The sequence below is a fragment of the Rhizopus microsporus genome (genome assembly GCF_002708625.1).
Source record: "Rhizopus microsporus ATCC 52813 unplaced genomic scaffold scaffold_1, whole genome shotgun sequence".
NCBI classification, from domain to species: domain Eukaryota; kingdom Fungi; phylum Mucoromycota; class Mucoromycetes; order Mucorales; family Rhizopodaceae; genus Rhizopus; species Rhizopus microsporus.
The window spans coordinates 2486317-2507029 of NW_019671916.1; the positions used below are offsets into that span (position 1 = coordinate 2486317).

General features: G+C 38.8%; 12 protein-coding genes across 12 annotated transcripts; 5 read left to right on the top strand and 7 right to left on the bottom strand.

The window, feature by feature from the left end:
• Positions 1-344: 344 nt before the first annotated feature.
• RHIMIDRAFT_243910 (polyadenylate binding protein) lies at positions 345-2336 on the top strand (the record flags this gene model as incomplete). The annotated part of the gene is made up of 3 exons (XM_023609999.1): positions 345-648; positions 698-1010; positions 1073-2336. The coding sequence occupies 3 exons, from the start codon at positions 345-347 to the stop codon at positions 2334-2336; spliced, it is 1881 nt and encodes a 626-aa protein (XP_023471622.1).
• Positions 2337-2681: 345 nt separating this feature from the next.
• On the top strand, positions 2682-3041 carry RHIMIDRAFT_187664 (peptidyl-tRNA hydrolase domain-like protein; the record flags this gene model as incomplete). The annotated part of the gene is made up of 2 exons (XM_023605888.1): positions 2682-2733; positions 2785-3041. Coding segments are annotated over 2 exons (309 nt in total), but the record flags the coding sequence as incomplete, so codon positions are not given.
• A 163-nt stretch (positions 3042-3204) lies between these two features.
• RHIMIDRAFT_233337 (uncharacterized protein) lies at positions 3205-3755 on the bottom strand (the record flags this gene model as incomplete). Its single annotated transcript, XM_023607936.1, has 2 exons — positions 3205-3243; positions 3294-3755. 2 exons carry the CDS (start codon positions 3753-3755, stop codon positions 3205-3207), a joined length of 501 nt encoding a protein of 166 aa, XP_023471624.1.
• An 89-nt stretch (positions 3756-3844) lies between these two features.
• Positions 3845-4218, bottom strand: RHIMIDRAFT_184916 (uncharacterized protein; the record flags this gene model as incomplete). Its single annotated transcript, XM_023605840.1, has 2 exons — positions 3845-4069; positions 4144-4218. Coding segments are annotated over 2 exons (300 nt in total), but the record flags the coding sequence as incomplete, so codon positions are not given.
• Positions 4219-4491: 273 nt separating this feature from the next.
• Positions 4492-6903, bottom strand: RHIMIDRAFT_13774 (uncharacterized protein). Its single transcript, XM_023605643.1, has 7 exons — positions 5677-6903; positions 5575-5630; positions 5375-5526; positions 5214-5310; positions 5063-5164; positions 4922-4986; positions 4492-4864 (listed from the first exon to the last, which is right to left on the bottom strand). Exons 1-7 carry the CDS (start codon positions 6537-6539, stop codon positions 4673-4675), a joined length of 1527 nt encoding a protein of 508 aa, XP_023471626.1. The 5' UTR covers positions 6540-6903; the 3' UTR covers positions 4492-4672.
• Positions 6536-7913, bottom strand: RHIMIDRAFT_233340 (L domain-like protein; the record flags this gene model as incomplete). The annotated part of the gene is made up of 8 exons (XM_023607937.1): positions 6536-6548; positions 6598-6860; positions 6920-7066; positions 7111-7185; positions 7242-7404; positions 7460-7590; positions 7643-7714; positions 7782-7913. 8 exons carry the CDS (start codon positions 7911-7913, stop codon positions 6536-6538), a joined length of 996 nt encoding a protein of 331 aa, XP_023471627.1.
• A 230-nt stretch (positions 7914-8143) lies between these two features.
• On the bottom strand, positions 8144-9640 carry RHIMIDRAFT_285090 (DEAD-domain-containing protein; the record flags this gene model as incomplete). The annotated part of the gene is made up of 4 exons (XM_023613240.1): positions 8144-9188; positions 9247-9339; positions 9398-9518; positions 9574-9640. The coding sequence occupies 4 exons, from the start codon at positions 9638-9640 to the stop codon at positions 8144-8146; spliced, it is 1326 nt and encodes a 441-aa protein (XP_023471628.1).
• RHIMIDRAFT_13795 (uncharacterized protein) lies at positions 9390-10412 on the bottom strand. Its single transcript, XM_023605646.1, has 4 exons — positions 10252-10412; positions 10148-10198; positions 9574-10097; positions 9390-9518 (listed from the first exon to the last, which is right to left on the bottom strand). The coding sequence occupies exons 1-3, from the start codon at positions 10259-10261 to the stop codon at positions 9667-9669; spliced, it is 492 nt and encodes a 163-aa protein (XP_023471629.1). The 5' UTR covers positions 10262-10412; the 3' UTR covers positions 9390-9518; positions 9574-9666.
• A 1757-nt stretch (positions 10413-12169) lies between these two features.
• Positions 12170-15790, top strand: RHIMIDRAFT_13817 (glycine dehydrogenase). The gene is made up of 3 exons (XM_023605653.1): positions 12170-12838; positions 12891-13217; positions 13299-15790. Exons 1-3 carry the CDS (start codon positions 12374-12376, stop codon positions 15525-15527), a joined length of 3021 nt encoding a protein of 1006 aa, XP_023471630.1. The 5' UTR covers positions 12170-12373; the 3' UTR covers positions 15528-15790.
• A 1433-nt stretch (positions 15791-17223) lies between these two features.
• On the top strand, positions 17224-17391 carry RHIMIDRAFT_188623 (homeobox; the record flags this gene model as incomplete). The annotated part of the gene is made up of 1 exon (XM_023605899.1): positions 17224-17391. A coding segment is annotated over one exon (168 nt), but the record flags the coding sequence as incomplete, so codon positions are not given.
• Positions 17392-18409: 1018 nt separating this feature from the next.
• On the top strand, positions 18410-19255 carry RHIMIDRAFT_243919 (uncharacterized protein; the record flags this gene model as incomplete). The annotated part of the gene is made up of 3 exons (XM_023610000.1): positions 18410-18542; positions 18601-18794; positions 18848-19255. 3 exons carry the CDS (start codon positions 18410-18412, stop codon positions 19253-19255), a joined length of 735 nt encoding a protein of 244 aa, XP_023471632.1.
• An 81-nt stretch (positions 19256-19336) lies between these two features.
• RHIMIDRAFT_233345 (DWNN-domain-containing protein) lies at positions 19337-20698 on the bottom strand (the record flags this gene model as incomplete). Its single annotated transcript, XM_023607938.1, has 5 exons — positions 19337-19345; positions 19410-19795; positions 19834-19991; positions 20043-20460; positions 20524-20698. 5 exons carry the CDS (start codon positions 20696-20698, stop codon positions 19337-19339), a joined length of 1146 nt encoding a protein of 381 aa, XP_023471633.1.
• Between the last annotated feature and the right edge of the window lie 15 nt (positions 20699-20713).

Consider the following 20713-nt stretch of genomic DNA (forward strand, 5'->3'; position numbering starts at 1 on the left):
GCAGAATAAATTCTAAGCCACTTTGACTCTCTTTCTTTTAACTATTTAAAGTAATCATCGAGTGAAACCAACTTCCGAACTTAAAAATTTTTTGTCCTCAATGTGTGGTGTATGGGTCGGAATAGGCTGATATAATAGGGCCAGAAAAAAATAATTTTTTGGTTCTTTCTCTTTCTCTCTCTATCTTCTTTTTTTTCTTCCTACTTCGACGTTTATTCGCCGTTCATCTTTTTCTTATATTTTTTTTGTCTAATCTTCAATAACTTTTTGTGTGGATTTGACAAATTAAACATATAAAAAAAACAAAAAAAATTCATAAAATAGATAAAAAACCCGAAATCATAATGTCTACTACTTCTCCTATTGCCACTCCTGCTGAGGCTGCTACTTCTACTCCTCCTGTCCAACAGCTCTCAGTTGAACAGCAACAACAAATTGCTCAAGCTCAAGCTTCTCCTCTTCCTGCTGGCACCACCCCTCCCTCTGCCTCTCTCTATGTAGGTGAACTCGATCCTTCAGTCACTGAAGCCATGTTGTTTGAAATGTTCAACATGATCGGTCCTGTTGCTTCCATTCGTGTCTGTCGTGATGCTGTCACTCGTCGTAGCTTGGGTTATGCCTACGTTAACTTCCATAACATTGCTGATGGTAAATATAAAAACAATAGTTTAGAATCAAGCAACTCATATTTTGACAGGTGAACGTGCATTGGAAAGCTTGAACTACACCTTGATCAAGGGAAAGCCTTGCCGTATTATGTGGTCTCAACGTGACCCTTCTCTCCGTAAGACTGGCTCCGGTAATGTCTTTATCAAGAACCTTGATCCTACCATCGATAACAAGGCTCTTCATGACACTTTCTCGGCCTTTGGTAACATTTTGTCTTGCAAGATTGCTTTGGATGAAAATGGTAACTCAAAGGGTTATGGTTTTGTTCACTATGAAACCGAAGAAGCTGCTGATAACGCTATCAAGCATGTTAACGGTATGCTCTTGAATGATAAGAAAGTGTAAGTATAAGGGGAAGAGGGGTTAAAGAGAGCGAGAGAATGAATGCTCATTATCTCTTTAGTTATGTTGGTCGTCACATTCCCAAGAAGGAACGTCAAGCCAAGATTGAACAAATCAGAGCCAACTTCACCAACATCTACGTCAAGAATTTGGATGAAAGCGTCACTGATGAGGAATTGAGAGATATGTTTGGCAAATACGGTGCCATCACCTCTGCCCTTATTCAAGTAGATGAAGAAGGTAAATCCAAGGGATTCGGTTTCGTCAACTTTGAAAAGCACGAAGACGCCCAAAAGGCTGTTGATGCATTGAATGAAACCGAGCACAATGGAAAGACTCTCTACGTTGCCCGTGCTCAAAAGAAGAACGAACGTGAGGAAGAACTCCGTAGACAATATGAACAAGCCAAGCTTGAAAAACTTGCCAAGTATCAAGGTGTCAACTTGTACATCAAGAACTTGGATGATGATATTGATGACGAAAGACTTCGCCAAGAATTCTCTGTCTATGGTGTCATCACCTCTGCCAAGGTCATGTGCGACGAAAAGGGTACTTCCAAGGGCTTTGGTTTCGTTTGCTTCTCTTCTCCTGATGAAGCCACCAAGGCTGTTACCGAGATGAACGGTCGCATGATTGGCTCCAAGCCTATCTATGTTGCTCTTGCTCAACGTAAGGAAGTTCGTCGTTCTCAATTGGAAGCTCAGATGGCCCAACGCAGTCAAATGCGTATGCAACAAGGCATTCCCATGCCTGGTGCTCCTGGCTACATGCCTAGCGCCCCCATGTTCTATGCTCCTCCTGGTGGATTCATGCCTCAAGGCCAGCGTCCTGTCTTCCCTCCTAACGGCATGATGCCTCGTCCTCGCTGGGCTCCTCAACAAGGACAACCCATTCCTGGTTTCCCTCCCCAAGGCTTTGCTCCCAACAGTAACAACAACATGCGTCCTCCCCGTCAACCTCGTGCTCCTCGTGGTGGTGCTGCTGGTCAGCGCAAGTACGCTAACCAATCTCGTCAAGCTCCTGCTGCTGAGGCTGCCGATACTTCCGCTGCTGCTCCATTGACCGCTGCCGCCTTGGCTGCTGCTCCCCCTGAAGCCCAAAAGCAAATGCTTGGTGAACGTCTCTATCCCCTTATTAACGCCCAACAACCCGAATTTGCCGGTAAAATTACTGGTATGCTTTTAGAAATGGATAACGGTGAATTGTTGAACCTTCTCGAAGACCACAAGGCTTTAGACAGCAAGATCAATGAAGCCATGGAAGTCCTCAAGGCTCATTTATCTGAATTGCCCAAGGAAGAAGGCAAGGAAGAAGCTACTGCCTAAGGTCTTGTTTGAAGTCAATTAATTTTTAATAATAAACAACGTCGATGTGCATCTTTCCCTTTTTAAGATGGAGAAACAAAAAGAAATATGTGTCTTTTTATATTAAATGTGTGTGCATGTCATGAAACGCAGGAGGCATATTTTCTATATTGAGGGTCTTTTTTAAAAGCCATTCGGAAAGAGAAAAAAAAAAAGTATTTTGACATGGTCTTGCTCATTTCAAAAAGATTGTCATTTAGCATAAACATCATTAAACGATATGTTTCATCTAAGCCTTGGTCTTATGAGCAAGCAAGTGCATGGATAGAGTCATTTAATAAGCAAAAGATTCCTAAAGAGCATACGACGGTATCATTTAGCCGAAGCAGTGGTCCAGGCGGTCAGAACGTGAATAAAGGTATACAAATATATACATTTGTATATGTATACTAACTAATATGACATATAGTCAATACTAAGGTGGACTTGAGACTATCACTTTCAAAAGCAACATGGATTCCAGAGTATGCCAGAGATACACTAAGATCTCTGCCTAATGTAAAAAAAAGTAAAGATGACGAAGTGATCATCACCTCTGACAAGACTCGTTCACAATCTAAAAATGTTCAAGACTGCTATGATAAACTAGTGACTACGATCAAACAAGCAGTGGCAGTACCCAGAGAACCGGATGAAGCGACGTTAAGAAGAGTCAAACAATTGTGAGTTTGGGGGGCTTTTTTTGCATAAAGTGTAACATGAGGTTTAATAATAGTTATTAGACAAGATATACAGAATAAAAACAGGTTGGACTTTAAAAAGAGAATATCGCAAAAGAAGAATGAAAGAAGATCCAAAGGAGCTGATTATTGATTTGCTCTATACCATCCTAGACCTTTTCTTTGCTAACCCATTTACCAAAACGAGCCTATATGTTCAAGATTAAAATAAACTCTATAAAAATATATATGCCCTTACTCTTAGTCCAGGGAAAAAGAATGTATCTATACTCTTTCGTCGAGGTTCATTCAAGCTATAGTTGATAACTGGAATAGTAGATGAGGTGATGGAAGGAACAAGATGTAATTTGGGTGAATATTGGATATTTTTACTACTTCCATTTCCTTCTATACTGTTTTCTGGCATGATTATATCATCTTTGACATCTTGTATTTCCTCTTCTTCCTCTTCTTCTTCTTGTTCTGCAAGTGCGCTATCTTCCTCTCGTCGAAATACCCAAGGTTTACTCTTAATAGATGTTGTGGATGCTATATCTTCAGATTCTCTAGAATGAATTGATCGTTGAGGAACAAGAGAAGATGGAGTGATAGAATCATTCTCATCTGAGATATCAATCGACAGATCCATCTGCTTATTCGACTGCCACCATTTCCAGGTCGTCTTTTTTGGTTTTATCGGTTGTTCCAATATCAAACTCATTTTATTTTGTTTTTTTATATATAAAAAAGGGAAAGAAAAAGAAAAGGAGGAACAAAAAGAACAAAAATTTATAATAATAAAGCAGCCCAACCAGCCATCATTGCCAACCCACCTAGTGGCGTGACTGGACCAAGTGCTCGGAATTTTTCTCTTTTTAGTGTCAACAAGTAGATGGTTCCACTAAACATGATGGTTCCTCCCATGATAAGAGGCTGGGCAGCAGGATGAATGCGTCGAACACTGGTTGGAATAGATGATATCGCTAACAAAGCGACACCTTGAATAATTTGATAATGGGCGGCAGTGTTCCAATTCTGTATTGATATATTTAAAAAAAGTGTGATTGGTTCATCCTTCAACTATTTATTATGCTTTTGTTTCTTCTTACCTTTAATTTGGTTTCATCATTTCCAACGACTTTGGAAAGACCATGTGAGCCATATGCCCCAAGTGCGATACCGCTTAATCCTAAAGTTTTTTTCATGAGCTTCCTATTGATAGTCTTTTGTTGTTTTGACAATACCAAGAAGACTGCCTGCTCTCCAGTAAAAGTTAGAAGAAGCCATATGTAATCAAAATAAAGAAAAAAGGAGGGAAAACCAAAAAAAAAGCGATACAAGGCGTTTACTTCTGTACGCGGTCACGGGGTATAAATTCTCCCATTCCGCTCACATATAATCCCTCTTTCATTTTTTTTCCTCACCCCCTTTGGCAATGAACATGTGTGTGTCTATAAAAATACAATAGGTTTCTTTTTTTCATTAAAGCCCTTTTTTCTTTTTCTTTTTCATTTCAATTGTTGAGTAGCTGTTACACACACACACTTTACACTTTCCATTGCTTACAGTGCATAAAATTCACTAAACTTAAACTGTCCAATCACAATTTTTTGTTTCAACTCAATAAATAGAAACGAATCATTTCTTTTTATTATTGTTGTTATTACTATGGCTACTACTGGTGATACTACTAGCATTATTATTACTACTACTACTATTACTATTACTGCTACTGCTACTATTGTTGTTATTGCTGCTATTGATTGTATGATTTCTTTTCGGTAGAGGTGAAGATGACGATGTGATGGATGATGAAAATGACCGTAACGCCTATGAATAATACTGAGTCCAAGAGGGGAATGAATGTACACTATATAGCCTTTTTACGTTTCGTATTGCTTGCATATCAGAATTGATATCCTCTTCTTTCAACTTGAAGACAAGTGCCGGGCGTATGATAAAGGTTAAGGATAATATTAAGAAGATGAAGATTAGAAAAGGTTAGTATAATTATAATAAAAAGGATATCATTCATTTGTTTTCTCTTGTTGGCTTTATTCTCCATATTCTCTGTTCCTCTTTTACGCAAATTACGTTTATGTAATCTTGACTGTGAGTCCAGTACGACATCTAAAATAAAGTGTCACTACAAGTATATTATCATCTTATTTTTCCTTACCATAAGCTAGATCACAATTATCTTTATCTTCTTTCAATTTACGTCTCTTTTCTTCCAATACACTAAATAACTTTTCTCTTATTTCTTGCGTTTCAAGCTATACAAAAGGAATCGTTCACCCTTCATTGTCACACACACACGCATTTATACTCAAAACTTACCAAGTATTCTTCTTCTGCTTGGTATATTTCTAATTGAAATTGATGGTCTGTCACTTGCTTTTGATATTCTCTAAATAGTTGACCATCATCAATCATTTTTCGTCTCATATTTTCTAAATCCCTTAGTCCATCCAAATACGTTGCATGTACATCTAATATACAGTTATGATTTGTTATTAATAAACAGTCATCAATAATACCTTTACGTGCTTCCTTCAATTCTTTATCAATAGCTGACAATTTCTCATTATATAATCTGTGGTTTATGAGTTACATAGCAATAGCTTACATTACTATCTTACCTATCCTTCTTTTCTAGAAATTCAGCATTCAGTTTCTCCATTTTTAGTGTCATTTCTTTTCGTCTTTTAGCTTTTCTGTTATCTCCTAATTCTCCGTCATACTGTGTATCAAACCAGTTATCTATCTCGTCTACGTCAAAGGTATTGTAATTGTTCTTGAGTGAGTAAATGGGGGATTCTTCTTTCATGTGTTTCATCACATTGGCAGACGGTGGAGAATAATGATGTGACATTGGTAACAGCTGTGTGTAATTGCTTGCACTACTACCGCTGCTATTGGGTTTATATGCATAGTCTTCTGGTCCATGACTAAAAGCAGAGTTCAGTCGTACTGGCTGTCCTTGATATGCAGGTAAGTAAGGCTCTTTATCTTCTTCTCTGTAATAAAAACTATTGACGGGCCTTGACAAGACACTCTTTGGACTTGGTAATTCAGGTGTTGTATTCATAGTAGCCGCTGCTGTTGTTGTTGTAGTGGTGGTCGTACCTACCGTTGTTGGTGGTAGTGAAGGAGGTGGTGGTGATGTTGTTGTTGTTGTCGTTGTCGTTGTCGTTGTTGCTGTTGTAGCTGTCGTCGTTGTCGCTGTAGGAGGAAGAGGAAGAGGTGGTGGTGATGGTGGGGGTTGTGCTGACTGGGGTGATGTGTTTGTACCGTTCGAGGTCGCTGTTGTCGTAGTGCTTGAACCAAACATGAAGGGTTTATTCGTTTCCAGCATATTTTTATTAGAGAAAGAAGGGAAGAAATAACAGGAAATAGGGAAAAAGAGAAAAAAGTGGGTGTGTAGTTCTTGGTGTGTGCAGCGTATATTTGGGGGACAGCGAGAGTCGGGAATCAGGCCAATCATAAGCCACTCATTTTTCATCGAACAGGACTACATCAAATTAGTATGGTTTTATTACTCTTAGAACACACACACTTACGTGGCATCGATCTGCTTAATATGAGGCAAAGCTAACCTAATCTTATTACGATAGGTTGCTTTATTATTCAATTGCATTGGGTTTCCTTCAAGATAGACTGTCTCCAGTGTCTTGATCTTGCCCAGCTCTTCTTCCACTTGTTTATAGCACTCATTATCAAATTGATTATTGTTTGCCCAGAATTCCTCCAAAGCAGGCAAATGAGACAAATTTTCAATCTTTGTGAGGGCATTATTAGCAATATCAACAATCGTCAATTTGAGCTATACATCATCATTATCATCAGATGTTGTTTGACCAAGTGTATAAATATATATCTTACATTCTTCTCAAGACCCTCAATTTTCGTAATCGCATTATGGCTGAGATAAAGTTCTTCAAGATTTTCAAGTTCTTCTAAACCCTCAATTTTTGTCAGGCGATTACTTTGGATACTCAATAGTCTTAGATTCTTCAAGGGACTCAAATTCTATTTACAATTAGAAAACGCTCTTCTTTTCATTAAAAATTTACCTCCAGTTTAGTAATCTTGTTCTTTCCTAACCAAAGTTGTGTTAAATTGGCAAGACAATCCAAGTTTTCAATAACCTAATTAGCCATAAGCTGATATTCTTTCTTTGTTACTATTATTGTTGTTGTTTTACCCTAATTCGATTGGCTCCCAATTCGAGATTCTTCAAATTGACAAGTGTGTCTAGGTTTTCAATCTTGGAAATTTTGTTGCTTACAAAATAAAGGTTCTCCAAGTTTGTCAGTTTGTCAATATTCTTGATATGCTTGATCTTGTTGAAAGACAGATCCAAATCCCTAATGGCATATTAGTGTCTTTTGAGCTTGATATATATATATATGTATATCTTACTTGAGCTGAACAAGGTGATTTAATCCTCGAATATGAGATATTTTATTGTCATACAAGTCAAGTTCCCTAAGGCTGTCTAAACCTTCTAAACCTTCAATATCAATAATAAAGTTTTGTCTAAAATAAATGTGCTATCAACAATAGAATTAGCTCAGGTATAAAATAGACGCGTTCTTTGCTTACTTCCAACTGTTTGAATCTCTCTAATTTGAGTGCAGTCAAATTGCTAATCTTCATGTGGACAAGGTCTATTTCCTGTAGGAGCAACATTATATATAGTATTAGGACAATATGATTAAACATGAACCATATATAATATTACAGTAGTATCTTCTGGAACTTCATCCAAAAGTCCTTCCTCACTTATATCTTCAACTTCTTCGTCAACTTCAGACTCTTCAACATCGCTGTGCTCAACCTTATCCTCAGCTTTCATATCTGCCTGTATGCCCATTGCGTTAAAACAGTAAAAAAAGTGTAAACAATACTAAATTGAAACTACGACACACTTCTTTAAAAAATCATCTCATAAAAAAAGAGATATAGTAAAAAACATACATCTTTTTATAATTTTTTGTTCTTTTTTCTTAATACAAATAAATGCCAAGATTAACAATCACATATCATCTTCTCAATTTCACTATGCGCAAAGTTTGTCTTTTTTGAGGCGAGCTTTTTTTTTTTTTACAAGACGGGCTTTAAGATACGCTCAACTTCTTCCCAGTCATCAGTAGGTATACGCTCAATCGGACGTTGAAAGTGGTTTTCCAAGTACTGCATTTGCTTCCAACTTTGTTCATTGTACACAAAGATGATAGAAACACCTGTTCTTCCAAATCGGCCTGTTCGACCAATACGATGCAAGTAAGCTTCAGTATCAGGATAACCTCTAGGATCTAAAGGTATATCATAATTGACAACCAGAGTAACCTGAAGAATATCGATACCACGAGCCACAACATTTGTTGTAATCAAGACCTTGAATTCACCACGTCTAAAGTCATCCATAGCCTTGTCTCGTTCTTCAGGCGTCATACCACCATGTAAGCAAGCAATTGCATGTCCCTGTTCTTGCATTTGCTTAGCAATTTCAAACGCAGTTTCACGTCGTCGACAAAAGATAATACTCTGACTGACTGTCAGCAGCTCATAAAGTCGACATAATACTTCATATTTATGTTCTTCACTCGTACAGTCACAGTAAAATTGCTTGATAGCATCCACGCTTAATTCATGAATAGACAATGACATTTCGTTTGCTTTAGGTGCAAATTTGCTAGCAAACTTACGAACATGATCAGGGAAAGTAGCTGAAAAGAGCAAGGTTTGAGGGTTGGCAGGGATCATGCTCTTGATACGGATACTTTGATCACCTAAACCGTCTTGATCCAACATATTGTCTGCTTCATCCAATACAAACACTCTGATATCACTCACATCAATAAAACGACGACGCATATAGTCCATAACTGATCCTGGTGTACCAATGACGACCTGTTCATTAATCGTTCTACGCCTGCTTTCCTTAATGACTGCAGTTGCCTTGATATTCGTAAATTGAGCCATCTTCTGAGTCACTTCACATATTTGACGAGCCAATTCTCTAGAAGGAGCTAAACATATCGCTTGTGGTTTGTCAATAGTCGAATCAACGCGTGAAAGCATAGCCAAGACAAAGGCAGCCGTCTTTCCTGTACCACTCTGCGATTGAGCAATCATATTGGTTGGGCTATAAACGCGAGAAATGATTAACAAGTTTTAAAACAAAGAAATCAACCAATTCTTACGGATTAGAAATCATCAAAGGAAGAGCTCTTTCTTGAATCTTGGATGGCTTATTGAATCCCATGGCATACAAGCCTTTGAGTAGCAAATTATTTCTAGATTAAATAGCTTTAGCCTTTGTTTTTTTCTTTTTCTTAGTATAGTGCATCCTACAGCCCCAATTGTTCAAAGCTTTTAACTGAATACAGAGGTGAATTGGGGTCAAGTTGGCTATCACTCATTGTAACACGGACTTTGTGAGGGTTGTCAAACAAGTTACGAATGACATTAGGCTCTATTAAAGAAAAAGTAAGCTTATTGAACAATAAAAAACATACAATATTACTTACCTGAATCTGGTTGGAGATCTCTGGTGATCTCACCAAAGTCTAAATCAATCACCTGTGGAGCTATCATATGTTGTTAATCTAATAGTAATACACTCATATGTATACAATTATACTTTGAGTATTGTTTACTGGTGCAGGAGGCTGTTGGCTCCATTGTTGCCCATTATTATTGCTCCATTGGCTCTGTGATGGTTCATCGCTAGCCCATTTACTTTGTTGGGTGCCAAAAGAACCTTCAGCTGACTGTGATTGAGACCATTGAGCAGGCTGTTGTTGAGGTTGATTCCAGTTGCCTTGTGGATTATTGTTTTGAGAAGGTTGAGGTTGACTCCAACGGCTCTGAGGCTGCTGTGATTGCTGCTGTGATTGCTGCTGAGGTTGTTGATACTGTTGATTCCAACTACTTTGCTGTGGCTGTTGTTGTTGTTGTTGATTCCAAGTGATTTGTGGTTGTTGTTGCTGTTGATTCCAGCCATTCTGGTTGTTTTGGTTTGAATCGTCCCACCCAATTTGGGGGTCCCATTCTTTATTATATTAATTAGAATCTATTAAGTACATGTAGTTTATTTTGTACCTTCCGATGTAATATCTTGTAAGCTAAAACTAAAAGTAGGTATACTCTCGCCTAATCAAAACGCTTATCAGTCTTACTTTTACTGCTGATATATACAAACTTACTATTTGCCATCGCGTCTTAATCAGAGGCTAAAAAAGAAAGAAAGAAAAGAAAAAAAAAAAGGTGACCTTGAAGCATAATGAATTTCCAGTTATCCCAAGGCTTTTTTTTATTATTATTCACTTGATGCTTTCCTGCCATTTTCCCCACCATTTTATTTAAGTAGCACTTTAGCTTGCTTTTGACAAGGACTACATGAATTAATCAGATGAAACTCTAATATTTCTTCTACTTGATGGAATTGGCTGTATAGTACACAAATAGAAGATTCAAAAAGGATCTACTAACCAATAACAAGTAACTGATATATTTGAAAAATAAGCTTCTTTTCTATTCTGAGTATCATAAAGGGATACAGCACTCTACATGTTTTTTTTATAGTGTCTATGATGTTGTTGTAACTGATACATCAGTACAAGTAGCTCTCTATTCTGCTAACCGTATTATATTTTGTTCAGTTTGCCCATAATCAATGCATTACGCATGATCTATGCATAAAAGTATTTTATAAGTGCTCAATGTCAATGAGAACAACTTTGTAGCACCACATTTTTTTGTTAAAGGAAGTCAAAATGAAATGGATGCTCATCAAGAAGGTCCAAATAAGCATACATGGTGAAGGGTTACTTTCTGGAAATATTAAGTAAACTTGCTCCTTACACCTTCACGCTTCCTTACTCATGCGTCTCAAGGCTACAATACATTTACTTTACTTTACTAACCTACATTTTTTATTCAATTTTTCTTTTCTTTAGAGGATGCTGTCGTACATGTCACCTCGTGTTGGTGAACATAGCAAGGTGATTTTGACGTTGACCTGTTTACAGGCACGACTTCCAATCCGTTCGACCAGGCTGATTTTTCTTGAAGGATGATGTCCGTTGGAGCCAGTTTTTTTTTTTTTTGTAAAAGCCGAAGAAGTTGATGATAACATTCTTTGTTGAAAGAAGAGCTGAAGAAGATTAAAGTAGACTACAATGTGGACTTCATCAATAAAGGTTAAATGTTGTCAATGTGTTATAAAATGATACTATAAACAAATCGAAAGAGTATATGCTTTATTATAATGATTACTTCATCAAACACGCCATTCACCCAACAAAACCCTGCTTCATCATAATATGTTTTGGAGTTGTGAATATTCCAACTTTTGTGAAGATAAGGAAGGCCTTGACACCCTCATTGTGCTGTATGGCTTTTTCGCAAATTTGTTGGATCTTGTTTTGATCTTTGTTTGCATTAATCTTTTTAACTATACTTTGAAAAAGGCGTTTGTTGGTTGAGTAAATGATGTCCACAGCAAGTTGGAAAGTTTGGTACGAGTAGAATTCGAAGAAGGCAATTTGATATAGATGGATGATGGTTGGATCATCAGAGGCGTATTATCCATCACAATATAACTGACCCTTGTGTCTAGCACGCCCATTGTACTCGTGAAAAAGTTGAAACAGTGGCCAGTGACAGCGGCATGCTTGCTGGTAGTCTTGTCTGTTTCCTGTTGACAATGTTGACAATTGCACTAGAGTCCCTTTTTTCCATCAAATATGATGACGCTCCATGTTGATGTGGAAAGTTGCTTCATCTACCAAACACGTAGTTGCTCAGATACTCCACATTGTTTTGCATCCCAAACAACTCTTTAATTTTTTCAGAGCTGTTTCATATTGAAAATGGGACTCACTTCAGGCCAATCTTGTCACTACTCACATTCTTCGTACTCTGGTCTGTTGGTTCTTTTTTCATTATCCTTGTAACATCTCATTTTTATGAATGAATGAGGTCATGTTGAATAAAGTATAGATTACAGGACGCGAATAATAATAACAATTGTGGTGTGCGCCAAGCCTTTTTTGATCGTTATTGACTTTAAAAGGCAATGATTTTTTTTTTGAAGTAAAAAAAAAGTGACTACTTTGACAGAGTGGATGTACTCGGGACCTATGGTTACCTCTAATGGTAGGTAGATCAAACCGAGTTTTTCCAATAGATAGTAACCATCTCACCCTTTCATACACAAAATTCACGAGTGAAAAAAATAGATGAGATATGTATATAAACGGAAGCTTTTTCATTTGATCTCTTTTCACTCTTCTTTATACACTTTCGAGAGGGGCGTAACTCCATATGCTGTCCCGTGTTGCTACTCGTTCAAGAAGTGCTCTTATTGCACGCTTACCTTCTGCCTCTACTTCAGTTCTCAGACAATCGCTTTTACCCAAGGCTCATGTCAAGTCTGTTGTTCGTTTGCAACATACAACTAAGCCTGCTTTAGCTAAATTAGCTCCTTTGGATACCTTTCCTCGTCGTCATATCGGTTCTGAAGGTAAAGAAGTTCAGGAAATGTTACATCAATTGGGTATCAAGGATATCGATGAACTCTTGGGAAAGACTATCCCATCTGCCATTCGTTCTCCAAAGCCATTAGCTATCGGACAAGGTCTTCCCGAGCGCCAGTTGCTCAAACGTCTCAAGGACATTGCCTCAAAGAACATGGTCAATCGTTCTTATATCGGTCAAGGCTATACAGATACGGTAGTACCCAATGTCATTTTGCGCAACATCCTCGAAAATCCAGCATGGTATACACAGGTAAGAACATACTCCCTTTTAACTTTTAAGGTTTAATTAAAACCATCTGCAGTACACACCCTATCAGCCCGAGATTGCCCAAGGTCGTCTCGAATCCTTATTGAACTATCAGACTATGGTTTCTGATCTTACCGGTTTGCCTATTGCCAATGCATCTCTCTTGGATGAAGGTACTGCCGCCGCTGAAGCCATGTTGATGAGCTGGCAATCAGCACGTAGCAAAAAGAACGTATATGTGGTTGATGAAAACTGTCACCCCCAAACCATTGCTTGCTTAAAGCTCCGCGCTGAAGCATTCAATATAGAAATTGTCGTTGCCAATGTGCTTCAATATCATTTTGAGGAAAACAAAAAGAATCTCTGTGGTGTTTTGTTGCAGGTAAAACAACAAAGAAAAAAAGAGGGCGTGGGGAAATATGTAGGAGAATGAAAGTGCTTATTTGTTTTTGTCCAAAATTAGTATCCCAATACCCGTGGCTCCATTCACGATTATGAAGCCTTGACTGCTCGAATCCATTCTGCTGGTGGTCTTGTCGCAGTTGCTACTGATTTGATGGCCTTGACCTTGTTGAAGGCTCCTGGTGAATTTGGTGCTGATATTGCCCTTGGTAACTCTCAACGATTTGGTGTTCCCTTGGGCTTTGGTGGTCCTCACGCTGCCTTCTTCGCCTGTAAAGAAGAACACAAGCGTCGTATCCCAGGTCGCTTGATTGGTGTATCCAAGGATGCAGATGGTAACAACGCATATCGCCTCGCTCTTCAAACTAGAGAACAACACATTCGTCGTGAAAAGGCTACCAGTAACATCTGTACCGCCCAAGCTCTTTTGGCCAACATGTCCGCCATGTATGCTATCTACCATGGACCCGAAGGTCTTCGAGCCATTGCACAACGTATTAATGACATGACAGCTGTCTTGGCTAATGGTATTTGTCAGTATGGCTTCGAGATCGAAAACAAGGACAATTTCTTCGATACACTTTCCGTCAACGTCGGCAACTCGTCCTCTATCCTTCAAAAGGCTGCTGCAGAGGGCATCAACCTTCGTGCTATCGATAACCACACTATCGGCATCACTTTGGATGAAGCAGTGACCCAAGAAGATCTCGACAAGCTCCTCCATGTGTTCCAGAAGGAAGGTGCACCTGTCGTCACCGTCGAGAGCCTGTCCAGTACATTGGAATCCAACCGCCTAACCTTCCCTCATCAGCTCAAGCGTACGTCCAACTATTTGACTCACCCTGTCTTCAACTCCTATCACTCTGAGACCGAGATGCTTCGATACATCCATCATCTCGAAAGCAAGGATCTCTCCTTGGTCCATTCCATGATTCCTCTTGGCAGCTGTACCATGAAGTTGAACGCCACAACCGAAATGATTCCTGTTACCTGGCCCGAATTTTCCAATATTCACCCATTCGCACCTGTTGATCAGACACGTGGCTATCTCGCGATGTTGGATGAGCTTGCAGATGACTTGAAGGAAATCACTGGCTTTGATGGTGTCTCCCTTCAACCTAACTCAGGCGCTCAAGGTGAATACGCTGGTCTTCGTGTCATCCGTGCCTACCACCAAGCTCGTGGTGAAAGCCACCGTAATGTGTGTTTGATCCCTATCTCAGCTCACGGCACCAACCCTGCATCTGCAGCCATGTGTGGTATGGACATTGTGATTATTCAGTGTGACAGCAAGGGTAACTTGGACATGAAGGATTTGAAAGCAAAAGCAGAAAAGTACAAGGACCGATTGGGTGCTATCATGATCACGTACCCTAGTACATTTGGTATGTTTGAAGCAGGTGTCGCTGACGCATGCAAAGTCGTACACCAACACGGCGGTCTCGTTTACCTTGACGGTGCCAACTTGAATGCCCAGATAGGTTTAACCAAGCCTGCAGAGATTGGTGCTGACGTCTGTCACATGAACTTGCACAAGACCTTCTGTATTCCTCATGGTGGTGGTGGACCAGGTATGGGCCCTATCGCATGTACCAAAGAACTCGAACCCTATCTTCCTGGCCACCCCGTCGTTCCCTGTGGCGGACAAAACGCGATTGGGCCTGTTTCTGCTGCTCCTTATGGATCTGCTTCAATCTTGCCTATCTCCTGGGCATATATCAAGATGATGGGTGGTGAAGGCTTAACAAAGGCTACTAAGCTCGCCATTTTGAACGCAAACTACATGGCCAGCCGTCTGTCTGAGCACTACGAGATCTTGTTCACCAACGAAAACGGTATGTGTGGTCACGAATTTATCGTTGACATTCGACCTTTCATGGACTATGGTATTGAAGCCATTGATGTTGCCAAGCGTCTTCAAGATTACGGATTCCACAGCCCCACCATGTCTTGGCCAGTCACCAATACGCTGATGATTGAACCCACCGAATCCGAAAGCAAGGCTGAACTCGATCGTTTCTGTGATGCCATGATTTCTATTCGTCAAGAGATTCAACAAGTGATCGACGGCAAATTACCCAAGAAGGACAATATGCTCAACAGAGCTCCTCACTCTCTCAAGACACTCATGTCTGATAAATGGGACCGCCCTTACTCTCGTGAGGTCGCTGCTTTCCCCATGCCATACTTGCGTGAAAAGAAATTCTGGCCTAGTGTGTCTCGTGTAGATGATGCCTATGGTGATAGAAACTTGATGTGTACTTGTCCTTCTCCTGAAGAGTACGCCTAAATAAGAAAATTGTGTATTTATTTGTATAATGTATAGACCATCTTTATTTATTCCCAATATTTTGATCTTAATAAAGATTTAATCAATGTAGACCACGTTTAGAAAAGATAATGAATCAAACTATCGATGTCATCTTATCTAACTTATATAGTGAGCACTTCTTCTAGACACTACATGTAAGATTGACTAGTAGGATACCCTTTGATGTAAAATACGAATATATCACAATCATACGTGAGCTAAATGGTCTTTTTAGATCAAACTGACAATATGAAATTTTTAAAAAAAAAAAACCAAGGTGGGGACTTTATAAAGATCAGTTGGCATCTGCCCAAAACTGTCTACCTCAGCTACCTCCTCAATTCTCACAACCAATCCAACGTGCCGGAACCCCTGGCCATGCATCCAAAGCACGAGGGATGGTTCCAAGCTGTTAATTAGTACCCAAGGCAGCTGGACAAAAGCCAAGGATATTGAGTCAAATGCATTAACACGGTTAGTCGAGCCTTTTAATTTGGATGGCCAAGTAAGACAGCTTCGATCGCATTTTTTTTTTCCTGAATTGTGCGACACTTTGGCATGGTTGATATGATATATAATTTATTCTTCTAATAAAACACAAAAAGAAAAGGCATTAATGTATTGAAACTGAATCCAGTATTTAAAGATTTCCTCCTTTTATATTGTAATTTCTATTTTCCTGCCATATTCAATGAATTCTAGACAATCATAACACAATTCTCCGGAATCCTGGGTTTGTCCGATCTATATATTGTTCACATATAGAAAAAGAATAAAGAAAATATCAGTTCTTTAAAGGGAGGAAACCAAGATTTTGGAAAGCTGCACAAATTAGGAGTGGAATGACTATAGAGGATTTTCATGTGCCATAAAGTAGAAACTAATCTTGTCGTAGCATTTGTTTTCTGGGAAAAAAAAGGAGAAAAGTTCACCTGAGCTACACATTTTAGAGATATAAATCTCCTTTTTGCTTGTTAAACATGAGGAAATTACGTTTATAAACAATAAAGTAAAAAGTTTATACATTTTGTAATACCCACAATGTAAAGTATTAAAAGGTGTCTTATCATGTGCTCATCTGTAATAGGCTTAGTTATTCTCAGATAGAATGGAATTATCCTTTCTTTCCTAAAACTAAGCCTATTTCCGTAATCAAACTAATTGATTGGATATTGAATATGCAAGAATTAAATGTCAAAGTATCGTTGTACATTGGTTAAGGGTCTAAAATAATATCTTTCCTGTTGCATGAACTATATTTATATTAGTGAAAGGTTACAGTATGAAAATAAGGGTAAAGTTAATCAGTGCACTCTCGCTCTTGTATGCGATTGGCTTTACTTTGTATATTATATCTTATTTAAAATGACCGCTTTATATTGATTGGATTCCCTTAGGAATCATAGTCTGAGAGTATCTCTCTTTTTTCGATCCGCTGATTTCCTTTTTTTCTTTATTCTTTCTCTCCCACACAATAAAAAGCTTTTTTTTCTTTTCTCCTTATTTTTCATTTAAATAAACTTTCTTTCTCCTTCTTTTTTTCTTTCTTTCTTTATCCTTTCTTTTTATCTTTTATACATCTTCGTGCTGGCTCACGTAACCCTTTCCATTTTCCTTTTAAAAAGAAACCCACACTTTCATTATGCATAGTAAACCTTATCCCCCAACAAGTTCTAGAAGAAGAACACATCTTAAGCCTAGTCAAGTTGCCGTATTGCAGGAAACATTTGTAACCAATACACTTCCGGATGCTGCCATGCGAGCTCAGCTTGCGCAGGAACTCGGAGTATCTGAACGAACTGTCCAAATCTGGTTTCAGAATCGACGAGCAAAGGCCCGCAAATTGGAACAGTCAACACTACAGCCCAATGTTCGAACAGGTTGGATTGATATGCCTGTCAAACAAAAGAAGGACCAGGAGCAACACTTTCAAACCACTTTCCGTACCCTGGTTACACCCGAATGCTATGAGGAACCCGTCAAGAAAAGACCCCGTTCATCCTCAAAGCCAGAAAGATTTTGTATGCCACCCCCTAGTTTACCACCAAGAGCCATGTCGGAAGGTATGGACCGAAGTATAGCTAAAGAAGGTAATAATATTTCCTTTTATCGTATTTTTTTCTCCTTATAACTTACCCTCTCTCCTTTTCTTGTGTTTCAATAGCTAAAGAATATATTACTATACCGGTTACTGCCCTCCACATTGGGACATGGGCAAGATTTGCTAGTCCTATAAATGACCATGAATATGATCTTGTCTGTTTAGCTGATGGTCATCAACTCATCTGGCAAGTTCAGGATGGCGGTCATCAATTCAGGATTCATGTGAACTATAATCAAATTCAGCAAATTAGGCTTGGTTCCCTCAACCCAGAACTTGGTCAACTTGACATTGAAATTAACGAAGTCACATTTTCTATGAAACGCTGTGGTACTGATCTTGATTGGGTTCGATGTGGTGACTTTACAGAATACAAGCAAGCCAGCCTTGAGAACATGACTCATTCACTGAATGGAAATCATAATCAGCTAAAGCATTCCCTGTTAGAGCTGATTTCACAAGCTCCACAGTTGGCCTCCAAACTGGTTTTGATGCCCACCACAATGTACCGTGACATGTCCACCTCTCCGTCTGTTACACCTGAACCTGCCTATTTCGATCAAACTCAATGGTTAATAGACCCCAAGCATGTAACTGATTCTCTCCCTCTTTTAACAACAACAGATTATCAAGATGCCTTTGATCATAGTAACCATTGGTTACTGGATCCATTGCTGCCTTCTGATCAAAATATTCTAAACTTTATCTAAAAAATAAAATATAAAAAAGCTTTTTTTTTTCTTTCTTTTCTGAACTCATCATGTCTGACGTGCGTAATACACAAGAATACAATGATTCTCATCGATTATTCGTACAAGCCATGCTCTCGAGACGCTCCTTGTCTGAAGAAGAAGCAGAAAATATTTATATGAAAATATGTTCAGTGACAGAAAGTAAAGGCAATAATAATAATATCCACTTTTTTTAACAATCTAAAAAAAAAAAAAACAGGAGAATCAACTGATTTTGCTATTTTTGTTGCTCAAATAAACAAATTGTTGGAAGAACTTGATTACTCACTAAGACGATCACGGAATGAAAGAACAGGTGATAATTATATATCACTTGTTAATGTCAAACAAGACAAAATGACAGAAATTGCAAGTAATTATACACCAGCTGAACTTAAATACTGTAAAGAACTAGTAAGTTAGATCCCTTAATCTATGTACAATTTAATAATCCCTCATTCACAAAGTTTGATGCCATTGTGAATGCAGATAATGAAAACTTTGCCATCAGTTCAATGAATGCTATACGTTTAGGTCAGCGACTTCAATTATCACAAAAGGAAACTCAAGACATCCTCGAACGACTTGTTCAAGACGGCTGGATCGCAGAAGAAGAAAAGGGTATCTATTTCTTTGATACCAGAGGACTGGCAGAACTTCAAAGTTACCTCCGTGATCAATATGGAGATGCGATCAAGGAATGTACTATCTGTCTAGATATTGTTACCATGGGCGAGTACTGCGAACTTGGCAACTGTCCCGTTCGACTTCATAAATACTGTGCGGATACCCAGTTTAGAGAATCAGTGAATCCGACCTGCCCTCAATGCTCAACCACTTGGTCAAGAAGCAACCGATTCGGCTTGGGATTGTAAATAAAAAAGTAAGCTTTATTTAATGATGAGCAAACTTTCGAACGTAATTTTCTACACATTCCCTCACGTCCACATTGGCAATCAATCCATCTAAACCATGTTGAATATGCTGTTGACATTCGGCACAGGCAAAGTCATGATCCATCATGTGAACTCGAATACAGTCATCACAAAAACTGGCACCACAGCATGGTGTTATACTAGCATCCCGTAAGAGGCCTTGACAGATGGTGCATTTTAGATGGTCAGGTGCAGGAATTGATTCATACCAGTCTGTCAAATCGCCTGCTGATGATGATCCAAGGCCAATGGTAGTAGCTGCCTTGGCCACATGCTTATCCCATGCTGTTGAATCTGCTTGAGCAACTACAATATCTCCCTTCGAAGTCACCATGAGTCCTCCTGTGCCTGCCTTCACTGCATTCTTCGGCTCTTCAATGACCTTTAGAAAACTACGTGGGATACCTGTGGTGCGCTTGATTCGAGGATGCTTGTCATATTCCTTGTCGCCGTTGGTAGGACATTGATTGATATAATGACCTGTATAATAGAATTAGACTTTCCAATCAAACATATACGCACTGTATACTTGCCTTTTTGTCCACATCGATAGCATACATAGTTAGGAGGTGGTACTCTCTGAGGCATTTGTCCATCCTTATTTTCGCCATTATTTTGACCTGGATATCGTGCACGTTTGCTAGGGTCACGTGCACTATACGGAATATATTGTTGTCTACATAATCAGTTAGTTTGAGCTCCTTTTCTTTATATATACTGAGCTTACTCTGCTAGTCTTTCCTGCATCACTCCCCATTGATCTGTTGTTTGTTGGAACATGGCTTGAATACGCGCCTCTTCAGAATCATCCTTGGGTGCGTCATTTTGAGGATTGATTGAATCCATTTGCATTTGCTGCGGTTGTTGTTGTTGCTGCTGCTGTTGTTGTTGTTGATGAAGCTGTTGTTGAGGAGGAAGAGATCTTTGTGTGTTATTTAATACCAAATTTCTGTGATTTGACATAAATGTAGATGTTGGATTTGTTGGTGTTCCAGTTGGATTCTTTATTATACCACTTTGACCCTTATTATCCATTGCTCCTATTACATAGCGCTGTGCTGTACCTTTTCCCGGTCGTGAGGCTGGTAGTCGTCTGACGATAATGGAAGTATTTCTTGGTACCATAAAGTTGTCATCCTTATATTCTTTTATATATACATTCTTTTAATAACCTCATTGAATACATGATTGTATTTTATTTTATTTACCTTCGTCTGTTTGTGCATTGTAAATAGCAAGATCAAAATCTGTTCCCTTTCCCAGCCTCTTGGCTCGAATGATTTCAGCTTTCAAGTCAAATACAGTGGCTCCTGGGCCATCAAATGTAAACACATCATAATCTGAATCTTTGGCTACTTTAAATTTGTAATAAATCACAGACATTTTTTTTTATTATGA